The 15,057-nt window shown below is 40.9% G+C and overlaps 1 protein-coding gene across 2 annotated transcripts; it reads right to left on the bottom strand.

Moving 5' to 3' along the window:
- Positions 1-47: 47 nt before the first annotated feature.
- On the bottom strand, positions 48-14,955 carry ciartb (circadian associated repressor of transcription b). Of its 2 annotated transcripts, none has more exons than XM_066701799.1 (6): positions 14,837-14,955; positions 9,721-10,249; positions 8,084-8,159; positions 4,381-4,459; positions 2,563-2,689; positions 48-1,776 (listed from the first exon to the last, which is right to left on the bottom strand). In XM_066701799.1, exons 2-6 carry the CDS (start codon positions 10,207-10,209, stop codon positions 1,381-1,383), a joined length of 1,167 nt encoding a protein of 388 aa, XP_066557896.1. In that variant the 5' UTR covers positions 10,210-10,249; positions 14,837-14,955; the 3' UTR covers positions 48-1,380. The 2 variants fall into 2 exon arrangements, with proteins under 2 accessions (XP_066557896.1, XP_066557897.1); XM_066701800.1 differs by lacking the exon at positions 14,837-14,955 and adding an exon at positions 14,619-14,806.
- Positions 14,956-15,057: the final 102 nt, after the last annotated feature.

Genomic DNA, 15,057 nt, shown 5'->3' with positions numbered 1-15,057 from the left:
CTCCTCAGTTAGGCAACTACCGAATCCAATCAATAAAAGTAAAAGTCTTGTACGTCAAACAAATATAACCACATTTATTTTGAAAGTATAAAATGTCACACTATATAGGCCACTTTGTAGTGTAAATTAACAACCTGGAACATTGTTCAAAATATTTACACATCGTAATACCTTTTCCCCTTTGCTGGTCTTAGTTATACATTGTCCAGCCTGTACTGACAGAAATGTTATTTGTACACTTGACCACAGAATACAGTTGGCAGAGTTTAATAATTTACTTGCAATACAGAAAATGGCAAGAGTTCAAAGATTCCTGGATTTGTGTTTGTCCTTCAGAGGTACAGGTATCTCAGGGTGCTCTTCCATCACATCCACCTTACAGGCAAAGCTCAACATCAGAGTTGCAGGCACTATTTGCCCAGACCCAGAAAGAGACTCAGAATTTGTAGTTCACATTCTTCACAATGGCACCAGTCAGCGTTGGAAAAACAACACCCCAGCTGTGTCTTCTGTTTGAACAGCCATAGCAACCATGGGCTTGTACCCAAAGAGCTGAAGAGATGTTGGTTTTGTTTTTTTGTTGTTTGATTAACCTTGACATGGTGCCAGCTTGAGGTAGCAATGTTGTATCAAATCTTAACTAGAAGTAAAGTCTAAATATGAAGTAACAGTCACATCATTTACGCTTCTTGGAGCTGAATTTATCACACACACACACAAAATCTTGCATTCCACACTCATACCAAATCTATCAGGATATTGTGGACAACTTGTCATTTTTTAGTCTTTTTTTTTTTTTATATAAAAATCTGAATATCTTGGTGTTCCCAGAACACCCATTACTTCAACTTTCCATTCCCTTACGAAAGTAATGGCTTCTTCTATAGATATTCATCCCTCCCCCAGCCCCCTCAGAGGCTATCCTCTCTTACAGATCAATCCTAATTTCACTCATGATAGATCAAACCATTTACTCTTTGGACATAAAATAAAACAAAGGCTTCAAACCCCAAAATGCAATGTAATCTGTTGTTCATATACATACGCACTCACACACCTACATACACAAGGTGATTATAAAGTCCAACATAAGTGCAACTGACTGAACTCAACATTGGAAACAAACCTTGGGATCTCATGAGGACATGTAGTTTACTTTATCACCACCCTATGCTCCAGGAGATTAATAAGGGATAACCCCCAAAGCTAATACATTACGGTTCTTATTTTTTCTTTATTCATTTTTTAGAAGGCTGGAATGGGTTTCCAAAACAACTCTGCTGCAGACTGTTATTGGTAGCACTGGACTGCATCGATGTCTCGCTTCAGAGGTCACTTCAAGGACGCCACCCCTTGGAAATGCAGTGCAGATTTCAGGTACTAAGACCAGCTCGTTTCCTTTGTGCCCCTGGTGCCTTTGTGCGAGATGATGCTCTCGGTGGATTTCAGCAGTCTCTCCAGGCAGGGGGCATTTATCTTCCCTAGCGGTGGGCGGGTGGCAATTGCGTCACTCTGGACGTCTGTGCTCGATGACACCACATTGTCCTGCATTACGTCTTTCTCTCTGGGCCCAGCTCTGTGTCTGAGGCGCCCCAGGGCCAGCTCCACAGAGGGGGTGCAGATGGGCGATGTGTGCAGCCATTTTAAGTTAGTGGCAGAAAAAGCGCCCGTCACAGGCAGGTCATTGTTTCTGTGGGCTTTGTTGCTTGAAGGAAGAACATTAAGAGAGGCCGAGGTCGCCTTTGGGAGATTGAGAGCTGTAGTGGCCGGAGACAGCTGTGGGTTTGAAAAGAAACAGTTGTTTACCATAAACCCTTTGTCAGAACGACTATTTATATGAAAAGATGCATTGTGCTTTTCCCGGGAAAAAACAAAAAATGCAGGCACCAATTTCATTAAAAGCCACATTCATGAAGTTGTCAAATCCTAACCAAAAATGTTGAGCAAAGCATTTTTTTAAACATAGGGGGGTAATGAGATCTAATTCAGAACAAATAAAAGGCTTAGATAATGTAAGATGATTTTAATCCATTTTAATAATTAGGAAGCATTAAAATACTTAAATGGTGAATTTCTGACTTCCCAATAATGTTGCAAGTAGGCAGAACAGTGAGTGGTGTCTGGTGTGACTTCAAATAGATCAATACATCTATCTGGGAAACCTGGCTAATTACGATCAGCTCTGACTTCAGCTAATGTCTGTCAAGGGCAATTGTAGCTGAATGTTCATTTTCAAAGCAGTGATTACTTACATAAAGTATTTAACAACAAAGCCTGTGATAATGAAGGTAATATCCAATAGACTGTGTGGTGGACATGTGAAAGGCCACCAGGAATTTTTAATTGTGCGACTTGCCCAAGCTCTCTAATATGACTTTTTTGTACACTGAAGCCATGCAATGGGAAGGACAATTTATACTTTCTTTCTCCAGAGGAAATCAGACAATACGAAGCACAAAAGGGATCTCACAAACCACTGTATGCTTGCACTTGCCATTTACACATTCATATTTAGAGTGATGCAAGGTGTGTGTTTTGCGGTACTTATTAACACACAAATACCTTCAGCTTCTTCGAGGGAGCGGCTTCCTCAGTCTTATCACCTAGATGCTGGTCTCTGGGTTTCACATTAGGGAACCAGTTCTTGAGCATTACCTCCACCTGCAGAATGATGTTGATATATCGCTCCCTGCAAGGCAAACAGAGAGGGGGAGACTAAGGACTGAGTGGTTTCACCTCTTCACAACAGTGCACATGTACAGGCATCTGCGTTAATGCCAAATAATGTGTAGACAGAACAGATATCGTACAGCCTCGGGCCCCCACCACACTGCAGGATCTTAGTGCTAATGATAACAAGCACATTTAGAATGTCTCAAATCAGTTTGCATTATCTAAGCAGGGTTAGTTTTGAGCATTTTATTAAACATCATTAGGCATTATAGCATCAGGTATCTATTGTCAAACAACACTGATGTCTTTGTCATGTTATTAATCCAAGCTTTTCCTCAAAGAAACAGTGGGAGTGACTGTGTTAGTCATAACACTGCATGAGTCAATTTACCAAAAAAAAAAAAAAAAAAACACATTGGTCAAGTATACCTAAAGCTCAGGGCCTGTTCTTTTTAAATAACACTAGTTTATCTATGTCAATGTTTGTCCAGCAAGTATAGAGAAGATCAGATTTTGGTACCAGAGGACAGGAATGGAACTGAATGCAGGGCCGGGGGGGATTTATTCAGGATACTACGGCGCACGTGGGAAAGTGATGGTTCAACTAATCGATGCTTAAAATATGCCTTTAAGCCGAGCCAAAAGGGTCGCTGCAGCCTTAAGCGAGTAGTTTTAATAACGTAAGGCAGTCTTCCAGAAACTCATTAAGGTGGGATCTCAAGACCAAGTTATCCGCAATGCTTATTAATTCCAATTACTCGAAGACAGATGGTTAATTGGAATTAGTAGGCATCACATGGCAAGGGGCCACCTGCTGTGCTCGCAGCATGTGTTGAAATCCTGTGACAGATTATGCAGAACAATAACTGCTTAAAAAGTCAATTTCATTCCCCTCCACCATTTCACTCCTCCAGGCTGACACCTATTTTTGTAGCACTTGAGGAAACGTGACAATGATAGTAGCAACCCCCCCCCCCCATGACAATCCAGCAGGCAGTCGGATATTTATTCACCCCCCCCCTTCCTCTTTGTCTTGCACATGAAGTGAGCAGCTGGCACGAGGAGTCGACATTAGCTGGGCTTTGTCTGTGGCAGGGCCAGTTTAGATCCCCGTCAAAAAAGTGAGGTCATGCAGCACGGGCACACAGACAAGTTTATATGGTCGCTGGTAGCCATTTGTTACCCCCCCCGCTACAGTGTCAATGGATTTGAGGTTGTCCCTGGTTTCTCAGCACCACGTTCATAAGCTCAGACAACACTCTCTCCCCTACGCTCTCTTCTCTTTAGGGCTGGTTTTGCTATTTAGTGCAGTGGAGGATTTTCTATTGTGGCTTGCTATAGTTTTAGAATAAACATGGACCTCTTTTTGCTGAATGGTTGACGTCAAAAGCCATTGCGTTTTCAGATCAATAGAGGTAATCAGTTGGATCCAAGGTTATTCCAAGAAACAAATTCTCAGACTAATGCAATACCCACTTGACCATTTGCCCCAAATTAACACAAGGCAACTGACATTAATAACCAAAAAAGGCAAACAAGCAGTCCAACACTGTCAAACCTTCAGGCTTGATGCAAGTTATGTTGCTGGTCAGGTTGTTGCACGCCCATAAATGTGAATCACTGTAGGACAGCTTTACTGAAATTGTGGTTGCCGACTAAAGCAGGCACGACCCGAGAGACACTAAGGAAACCTGCGAGGATAATTACCCCATGGATGGGTTCTGCAGAACTCCCATTATTCTCTGAATCCTGTCCATGGCAACACTCTCTTGGAAACTGCTTAAACCTGAAAGAGAGAAGAAAGAATTTAATGTGAATTCTGCAGTGGCACAGGCATGGTTTCACTTTTATATTAACATCATATCTGAAACAACCAAAAAATATATACATTTTAACCAATGTACACTAAGTTAAGTGTCTGGCAGTAATTACAATAGGAAAGACTTGTCTTTAAATGTGACAGTTTAACAAGTACAGTCATATCCTTTTCTCTGAGGCAACTGGAAGGATATGAATACACCCCCCCCCGCTACTTTACTGTGCCTGGCACAGAACTTGCTAAAGCTAAAGCAACCAGATGAAACACTGCCTTTCCTTTCTTGTGGCGTCACAAGGAATATCTGGTGTATCTCACTGAGAAGGTTAACAGCTCTCCGGCAGCTTGTTAATACAAGTTGCAAACCTTGGGAGTCTGCTCAAGTCAAGAGTTTTATTGTTTAAATCAACAATGGCACATGAAATCAGATTGATCCGACTATATTTAATTCATCAACTGTGAACTTTTATGATTTGATTAACATTTTTGACTTCACTCTTTTTTAGGTTATTGACCTCTGAAACTACTACACCCAAACCTTCCCCTACAGCATGAATGCACAAAGAGAAGCACAAGCTACTATAAAGTCTTTCACTGACATCAATCTCACCTGGAGGGAGATGACTTTGGTTTTCTACTGGGCCTGGATGAGTGACAATGTATTCATGCTGCTGGCTAAATGTGATATTTCGTAAAAAAAATATCACTGCCAACCACTGACAGTCAAGCAAATTCTATCCAGCCTGAATCTAGGGGAAGTGACCCAATTAAGCCCACTTGCTCTTTTATTTTCAAATACAAAAAAGACAGGATATTTTAGAAGGATGATCGGTTTCAGAGCAAATGCACAAAGTTGTTAGTCATGTTACTTTTCATTTGGAGCAATCACATTTTTGTTCTTGAGTTATATATGACTTTGTGCAGCAGCATTTTTAGAAGTCACCCCAAAACTTTGCTTTATGAGGGGCCCTCCCAAGAAGCAATTTTTCTGCAATTTGGTGATCAAAATTGGTGAGTGTTGATAAGAATTGTCAAATTAAGAGATTAATAAATCAAATTAAACCTTATATGATGAGTTTGCATGGTATTTAAAAGCACTATTTTGTATTTGAAAATATAGGATTTCATGAGTTTGCAGAGCAAGACACTGTCAGAATGATGGTCACACAGATAGATGCAGTAGAACAACAACTGAGAAAAACTGTTGATGACCATAGTACATAAAAACATTTTAGAAGCTTCTTCAGATAAAATAATTTAATGTTCTATCAATTATTATAATCTTAATTTAATTGTTTTTGTCATATGGGCTTAAAAGGAACAGCACCTATTAGCACATGGCTTTAAAGCAGAATAATTGAATTTGTTTTACCAACAATAATAAACATGGTCTAAGTTATAATAAATAAAATACATTTTTTTTTTTTTTTTACAAAGATATTACAGGTTTACATTAACTCAATATAAAATTGAGGTTAATTTCCCATGGACCACTGTTGTTCTTAATAAGCCCACTAACCCCAGAACCCATTGTACCTCATAATAAAAATACATTAATTAATATTACTCAGAATACATCCTTTTCATTCATGAATGTAACTAATTACCTTATTTTCATTATGGGGGCAAAATGGGTAGGCAGAGAAAAAACTTCAGGGACTGCAATAACATGATGGAAGCTTGCTGTGAATTTCGTGAGGATCATGGATGGATTTTCAATAGTATTTTGAGAAGCTGTTTTTGTCAAAGATCTTTGACATGGGACTGCCAAGAGTCTACATTTTTGACAGTCATGCTTCAGATATTTCTCTGGCACTTGCGACCAAGGCCAGAGAAAATGGGGTTGTGCTTCTCCGGCTCCCATCTCACCTCACCCACATCCTCCAGCCACTGGACAAGATAGTGTTTGGTGAAGTCAAAAGTAAGGATGCACCAATATGAAAATTATGGACCGATACCGATATCCAATATTTTCCTATTATTTATTGACCTATAGAACGAGAGCAGGTCGAGGGGGAACTGCATTGCAGTTCATGTGCATCATTCATATTTTGTTAGAAGTACACAAGTAGAATAGAACAAATCGGATGCTTAGATCCAATAAAAGCCGCACCATCAGACAGAAATATCGGCCATTTTAAAGCAACTGGCCAACAGCCAATAATTTTTTGCCATAACACCTCCATACTAATCAGTGGCCGATCGATCGGTGCATCCCTAGTCAAAAGGGACCTAGTCCTGTGTTAACAGGGACACAATTTAAAAGGAGGAAAACCATGCGAAACTTTGTGCTTTCCACTGCTCTCAAGCCAGAAAACAAAATCGGTAGCTTTGAGAGCACTGGAATATTCCCTGTGAGCCAGAGCCGGGTGGACAGACAAGTGTCCACAAACCAGGCTCCTTTTTCTGAAGCACCTGTGCAGACTCCCACAGCCCCAGCAGCCCCGGCCCCAACCCCAACACCCAGCAGAGCAAACTGCCTCTACAAGTGCAACAATTCCATGTGATGGAAATTAGGCTCAGATAATATACAAATACAATTTTAATTGGTTAGGTTGGTTATTTGAGGTCAATAATCTGTACAATATTAAGTGCTTAATCAATACAATTTGAAGTATTTACTGTTAGAACTCTTGTGGGCTTATCTGGGACACATGTGGCCTTAAAGGGTACATATGTACCTTAAAAGCCCACTCCGGACTTTTCACTTTTGCAATTAAATAAGTTAAATTTAGTCAATTTATGACAAAATCTACCACAAGTGTTTAGATGAGAGATTAATATTTGATTTAATACCCATTTTATTGGGAAGAAATTCACTTGTTTATAAGAAAACGTAATACTTTTGGTGGGTTTAATTGGGTCACTTCCCCTATTACTTACTAGCCAAGTCATTCACCACATATCTGTGGGTACATCTGAATCTGGTTTTCACATCCCATGTTATCGCCAGTTGCACAGTACATTTCAAAGTTTCTATCTGTGCTTTTGGGTTTTTCCATTCTACGGGGCACATCGTATCGGGTACAAAGAGGATGTTATTGTAATGGCAGGAAATAGTTATCTCTTCTTTACACAGTCTGTGAGAATGAGTACTGTAGGTAGTCATTCAAGAGCACAATGCAGGAACAAGAACGAACAAAAATACCAATCGTGGTCTATTCACAATAGTATTTAGAGTTGTTATTGCAATTTGTATGCCCTTTCCTGTACAAGAATGGTGGAATAAAAACCATATGTGCCTTTCTGTACAGTCACAGATTACAGACCCTAATAGCCCTTTCTCACATAGCTCCTCTTCATACCCAATATCTGTACAGTGATAATATACCAAAATACTTTCCACAAAAATGAACTTAAGTCAGCAGAAAGTAGGCATATCATAATAACAGCATTTTATACAAATGAGAAAAGGCCCTGAAAGCAGTTTTAAAAGCATCTGCACTTTTGCAATATTCAACCCTGGTGTACTGCTCTACAAAGCAGAATTTCTCCCAAGTCCAGGGCAAATTTCCTGTAAGTTTAAAACCAGAATGTACCCAATATTTAATGACTATCATGTGCAGCCAAATGATGTACAGAAAGGAGACTTACGCTGTCTGTATCTCCCCGACTGCAGGCCGTTCAGGATTGCAGACAGTGGGTGAATGTAGCACTGCAGCTCCATACACTGTGAAGGAGAGAGAACACACAAGCAAGTATTATTTGTAGGTTTTCTACATAAATCAATTTGACAAGCGTGTCCTTAAATTACCTTCTTGTTTTGCTTTAATTCTGGATTTCCCAATGATGAATGACAGAGCCCTATTCTTCAAAATTAACAAAAGGTACTATACAAAATGCTCAAGGCAAAATCTTGTGCCATTTTAATGTGTTGAAACATTTACGAAAACGGAAGAAAAAAAAAAGTAATGAATAACTTAAAACTAGCATACAAATTTCAAAGAAGACCAAAAGTGACATGTTTTTATAATAATGGTTTTAACATCTCTCAGCTTGTTTGTGCTCTTCAGTTTACCTAAAAGAACTACCAGGAAAGAAGCAGTGGGGAAATATGACCCCAGCACCGTTTCTCTGTGGGAAAACAAAGCCACCTTGAGTGAACCTCACTCTCTCTGATCCATTTCATATTCATTCTAGGATCAAAATACTATAATCCATAACTGAATAATACCAAGGGTTAATAAAAAATTAAATGTAAGCATGAGGATTTGATTTTTCAGCCATGTGAAGCATTGCATAACTGTGGATTTGCATAACACAGAATAGGCTGTTTACAACTGGAAACTCGCTCTCTGGGGCCGGCGGTTCCTCAGGGCAGCTGAACCAGTTCTGCCATGGGTTATCATTATGTTTTATATGGCAGGGAGGCAGCAGAGAGCAGCTCCTCTGTGTAATGTCACATGGTGCTGACAGTTTCAAAGGATTAATTAGAGTAGACCTGATCGCCAGCAATCCTATCTTTGGTTTCCAAATTACAGTCACAATTCCCACTTTGTAAATCTTTACCAGAAAAACGTAGAACATGTAGGCTCTACTATTTTTATATATAATAATGAGAGGAAGGAAGACCGTTATGGCTAAGACTGCCTCAATGAAAAGAAAATATGTTGGAATTCCCCAGGATCCCTGAGCCCTCCACCTACCAAAGCAGTGTATTGTAAAACACCACTGAATTACCAGGAAATCTACTATATCTACTTCAACGTGTTTTCATAAGCAAACCCTGTCCGAAATGTGCAGGTGAAATGTGGACTGCGTGAACATTTTTAATATTATCAGTGTTTGTCTAGGTTGGGCCCTTCCAGTCCCGACACTCAAGTCAAAGAGGAGCCTTGTTTAACGGTTTGTTTTAAGGTGCTTGCGTCTGGCAGCCATGGTGCCAACACACACCACAATACCTCCGGCATATCTGCGTTATCAGGTATGCATGTATGGTTTTGGACAAAGAACAGCTTTACACTAAAATCCAGTAAGGTCACAAACATGAGATCAATCGGGGTCATTTAAAGCCTGCTCTCCTGATATAGGTATATATTTTTTTCACCGTTTTGACAGTTCGTCTTTCGGAGGAGCTTTCCTGGACCATTCTCTTCCTCTAAGATTGGCTTCCATCTACTTTGAACAAACACAAGCAAGAGCTGCCAGCATCACCACTCTTTGCCTTCTGTGTTGCCCCCTCACATTTATTTTTTGACTTCATTAAATATTAGTCACTCTCCAAGTCTCACCTTGTGAGCAAACATCTCATCTTTCTCCAATTCGCCAGCATGTGCGCCTTCCCTGTGCTCCAGCTCCCCCGAGCTCCTTTCCCTCTTCCGCGCATGTTTTGGCTTCTCACTCAGTAAACATCCAGACTGCTCAGCAGACGAGCACCATGAGGTAGCAGCCTCCTCCTGCCGCCCCGAGAGAGGCTGCCTGTCTCGGCTCCGGCCCCAGGACTCCTCGCAGCTGGACAGGGTTCCCTCACTGGACCCGTCGCTGTCCGCGCACCGACTGGTGCTTCCCTCTTCCTGGCCACTGTTACGCCTGGCTTCTGACGGCATGCAGCTGGACTGCGTCGTACGGGGGTCCTGTGGGTCAGCGGTGTGGCACAAACGCTGAGGTAAGGGCAACGTCCTCCCAGCCCCCACTCGGTCACAGTCTGATTCAAACACACTGTCATTGTCATCATCACTGGCCAGCCAGTCTATAGAACAGTCAGAATCTGAAGTAGACATCTTCAGCCACAGGTCCTATCCACCAGTACTCATCACTAACCTAGAAAGACAAAGGAGGGTTAGTTGAGCAGTCTTGAAGATATTGTGGATATGGATTTTTTTTTATTTTTTTTTAAACCTCAGGCAAGATGTGGTACTCTTTCAAATACTTCAAGGGGTCACCAGGAAAGGGTCTCCCTCATAAGGGTAAGATTTGTATGTTGTCAATTTGAATCTGGTTGGGGAACATATGGATGGCCTGAATTTAAGGAGTTGGGTGGTGGATTCATGTTCCCTTCACAGTTCAGTGCAGGAATGGAGCCCCTTTTACAAGATCTCAAACCATCACAGTTCCTCACTTCTAGTGAGATACAACTGTGCAACACTGCTTTAAAATATACTATTCTAATTACACTTAATTTATTTGCGGCAGTAACAGACCTAACCTTAGACTTAAATGGCAGGGTGTACAACTATACATCTATAAAAGCGTGCAATTAAGGAAAATGACACATCCTAGATACTATAGATAGATGCCACCTGGTATTGTTTATTAACTACTACTATACAGTACAGCACCATTTGTTTAAATAAGTTTGTGGAGCACTGGAAGCACAATACCGATAATCAGCAACAACCTTGGCACTGAGCAAGGACTGACGCAAGTAAACCAGACCAGATTGTAATGCATGCATATGCATACTTTACGTTACTTTTCATAAACATAACTTGTCGCTATGAATATGTATGGACTTTTGAGTTAACTCTTTACATGCTTTTCTGACTTTGAACCATGTCTGCAGTGTGGTAAGCTGACTGCGTTTTTTTCTTTATTAAAACAGCTTAGGTTAAACTGCTCAACTCCATGTGCTCAACTCAATGTGTTTAGATTGGTTTGTAAATATCAAAATAATGGACAAGCAAATAAACCAATAAAGATAGGACATAAATACAATTAACCTGTAAATTGACAAGTTAAGCAGGGGTTCAAATGTGTCTATTTAATGCTACACTGGTAGATATTTGCAACGTAGGTAACCAATGGATCTTTTTTCTAGCTCCTCAGAATGCATTTGCTGTTGTGAATCCTTAACCCAGAGTGCTATTATCAATGCACTGTAATCAGCAGATCTTTTTACCATGACTCCCTGAGTGAGGTTCTGAATGCGTGTAACTGCAGTCTTTCTGATGTGGTTTTGTGTAATAAAACCCTGAAATGTTCCAGGGCCTGTGCCATCTTTGTATTTTGCATTTCTGTACAACGGTATGTTATCGATTGTGACTGATGAATTTGAACAAGTGCAAAAATGTTCGTTTAAATTTACAGAATAGTCTTAGGGCTGGTTTCACAGTCCCAGATTAGCACTAGTCTTGGACTACTCAATGTTATTTTAGGTACAGTACTCCAAAATTAGTGCTAATCGAGGTCTGTGAAACCAGCTGTTACAGTCCAAAGGCATCCAACCCACACAACTATTGTCCACCAGCCCCTGCCTGTGCTTTCAGTTTCGCAATGGCCAATCTGTGAACACAGTGAAGACAAATACCCCTAAAATGAAACATCAGCTTTGGTTTGATTTGGAATTGAGGCCTCATAGGACCTTATATTCCACAAAAAAAAGCAAGGCTTCGTTGAAAGGAGAAAGCCAAAAACAAACATCAGGGTGAATTCAGTCATTACCCCTTTAATACAACTAGCAGGTAATGACTTTGTCCTTTAGCATCGCTGCGTTTATTGCCTTGTGTTCAGAGAATGAAAGTGGCATTAAGTGTAGCATTACAATGCCTTTGTAGTTATAATTAACATTTTAAGAAATTCATAGTTATTCATACAGGACTCGATCTCAGATAACAGATTTAACAGTTTTAAATAAAACAAATTACAAAAAAGTTGGCCAAAAAATAAATGATTTCCATTAATTCACAAGAAGGCTCAACTTTTTCAATATTCTTATTTTATTGGATATTAACTGCAACAAGAAAATAACTTTTTATGATGCCATTGTTATTATAAAACATTAATATTATAAAGGCTTATCCGGACTTAAGTGGGTAGACAGCACATTAAAATAAATGGAGCCGAATCAGACTTAAAGACAAATAAAAGGACTGCAGAGTCCTAATGCGTCACAGCAAATTACCCAGACCACACACAAGCATCTGTAAAGAAACTTCCTACCCTTAACATCTTCAAGACTGATACATTTATATGCATTTTTGAGCAGTTTGGTTTTTCTATTGCATGTGGAGCATTGTTCATTTGGAAATAATGATTTGTAGCAAACAAAATACTTTCCCAGCAAGGTACCTTCTCTATTCTATGAAGTAATATTCTGATTGCATCTGTCCTTTTGAGCTATATTGTATTAAGTGAGGTGGTTTTGTTCAAAATATAACAATACTAAATTATACAGCACACAGATTGTGGAACAAAGTTCTTCCAATGTTTTTATGTCAAATAAATGATTTTCCCTTTTGCATAATAAAGTAGCAAAAAGAGCCAATAGAAAGGACATAACGTGCACATACAAAACAGTTTTTCACTGACAATCTGGGGGTAGGATTACTAAACAGACTAATGAAATGTATAGTACTGGCCATATGAAAAAGAACTGCTGTGTGTGTGTGTATGCATGTATATATAGTAGGCTAAACTCATTGCACTAACACGTTTGTTTATCCACAGAACGCTGTTGACTTATGGACGTTCTAGTGTTATACAACAACTGCACAGTAATAAAATAAGGAGTACATAGGTTTAGCTTTTAAACTACCATGGATGTGGGTTCTCAAGGGAAAGAAATCAGTTGGATTTGAGATGTTATCATAATCACCGTCATTGTTATGGTCTTGTTAGGTTTCATTTGGAGAATTAACGATGCAAATGATGCAACTAGATGCATAATATCATTCGCAAGAAATAGCCTACACGTTCTTCTATCCATGCACTTAGATGACGAAATTCCAGACAAGATATTGGCCGATCCCAATACTGACACACGTTTAGCACAGTGTGTAAAATACCCTGTCCCTTACATATTCCAAGTGTTCCTCATAGTCTTGGGTTACAATCAATACGAAATGTGCTATTCTCACCTTGCAAAAAAACACGCGAGTGGTTTTAAACACACTGTTGTAAAAGTATGGGATTGTGCTTTAGGAACTTATTACAATAACCTCAAAGCTGCTGGGGATGTCCGGACCCCCATTCCCACATTGAGACTCCTCATGACAAACTCCGGGAGTGATTTCCATCCATCACTTGAGAAACTTCATCTGTTTTGCTGAATACTTGGCTGGTAAACGAGCCAGAAATTCAAACTTAATTAAATATATATATAAATAAAAGACGTTTAAGAACAAGCAACCCGATGATGGCGGTGTGATAGCAATGCAAATGAACATATTGGTTGTGGCTGAAGTAGGTCTGGTTCCTAGAACACGTCTGAAGGTTTCCTTACAACGATCAAGGTCTCACCCTCACCCAGAAGCGATGGGGACCTTCACTGGGTTTGTTCTTCCAACACTGCATCTGATCCTTCATCTGCTACAAACTGATTGCGTTTACTTTGCACACACTGCACCACCCGAGTCATTACGACCGCCTTTCTAATACTAGACAGTTCGTGTTGAAACCTATTCTGAACCAAAATAAGTTTGCGGTTTCGTAATTCAACAAAACAGATAGGGTTTATATCCGTTCAGAGTAATTTCCCCCATATTCTCCGCAAGTCGCAGCCCGGCTAATATCACGTCGCTACAACGTTGCGAGAACGTCGCCAGCGATCATCAACCCCGACTGGACAGCGCGCAACACCGTAACCTGTGATCTCCCGCCCGGTGCACAGGAACAAACACACGGGGCTCAATCGCCGATGTGGATCACGAACGACTTTGTCGAGACGTGGGACATGAAAATCAGATGAAACGAGAACGACACGTCTGGTCAACATTGCCACACACTAACAATGGACGGAGTTGGAGCACAAAAGAGCTTATTCGAGATCAACACACGCATCATTTTAACTTTCAATATACATTATACAACATTACAAACATAATAGCAAGAGAGCTAAACAAGACAGGGATAGATCATAAACCATCTTAACTGACTAAACGCTTGCTAGTAAACCATATGAGTTGTATTCAGAGAGCAATAATAATCATGTTTTATTTAGGATTAGGTGGCTGTTATAACGGTCTCCCACAACCAAGCAAATTTGCCGAGCACAATCCACCGAGCTGCTGAAAGGTTGAAGTAGTAATATTGTTTATTTTTGCCTAATTATACAATTCCGATGGTAGTGCACCACATAATAACAGTAATTACAATATGCAACACGCAGTTTACGTTTTAAGTCGTCCCAGAACTAAAACCCTTGCAGGGCGAGTTTAGAAAGCGGCCTGTGCCACCCAGAAGCACACGTTACCTGCTGCGCGGCGCTGCACGGCGGATGGCGGAGTCGGGTCTATTGTAACGATGCTGGCTCGACTCCGGCCAGGCTGTCCCAATAGCCGCCGCAACACATCTCGATAGCAAACGTTACGTAAGGACTTCGGGTGGCCGTCTGGTGCACACGTGTCCGCGATACCCAGCCTGCGAGGGGCCGACGGAGCGTGCGGGTTATAGTAAGTAATGGTATCATACCTGACCCGAAGTGAGCAGATCGCACTTTCTTTGTCCGGGTCCACGCAGGGCGCTGTGGCGGCGGCTGTGCGCTGCGGCGGTTCAGCGCTGTGCTCCTGCGGACGGAGCTCCCGTGTAGCTGCTCCCAGCGCAACGTGTCTGAGGGGGCGGGCGCAGACGTGCGGGGGCTGCCGATTGGCGCTGCCGGACCCCGATCCGACCAATGGGCTCTGCGCTGCGGC

This window comes from Amia ocellicauda, chromosome 4, assembly GCF_036373705.1.
Source record: "Amia ocellicauda isolate fAmiCal2 chromosome 4, fAmiCal2.hap1, whole genome shotgun sequence".
In the NCBI taxonomy this organism is placed as follows: domain Eukaryota; kingdom Metazoa; phylum Chordata; class Actinopteri; order Amiiformes; family Amiidae; genus Amia; species Amia ocellicauda.
The sequence above is the reverse complement of the archived record's forward strand: the minus strand, read 5'-3'. Positions and strand labels throughout refer to the sequence as shown.

What these genes read in the sequence shown, in the direction of transcription:
- ciartb (XM_066701799.1), bottom strand. Translation starts at nt 10,209, where the DNA reads ATGTCTACTTCAGATTCTGACTGTTCTATAGACTGGCTGGCCAGTGAT. An exon ending in GTCGGGGAGATACAGACAGC is followed by an intron (nt 4,460 to 8,083) that starts GTAAGTCTCCTT and finishes TCTCTCTTTCAG; the next exon opens with GTTTAAGCAGTTTCCAAGAG. An exon ending in CTGCAGAACCCATCCATGGG is followed by an intron (nt 2,690 to 4,380) that starts GTAATTATCCTC and finishes TTTGCCTTGCAG; the next exon opens with GGAGCGATATATCAACATCA.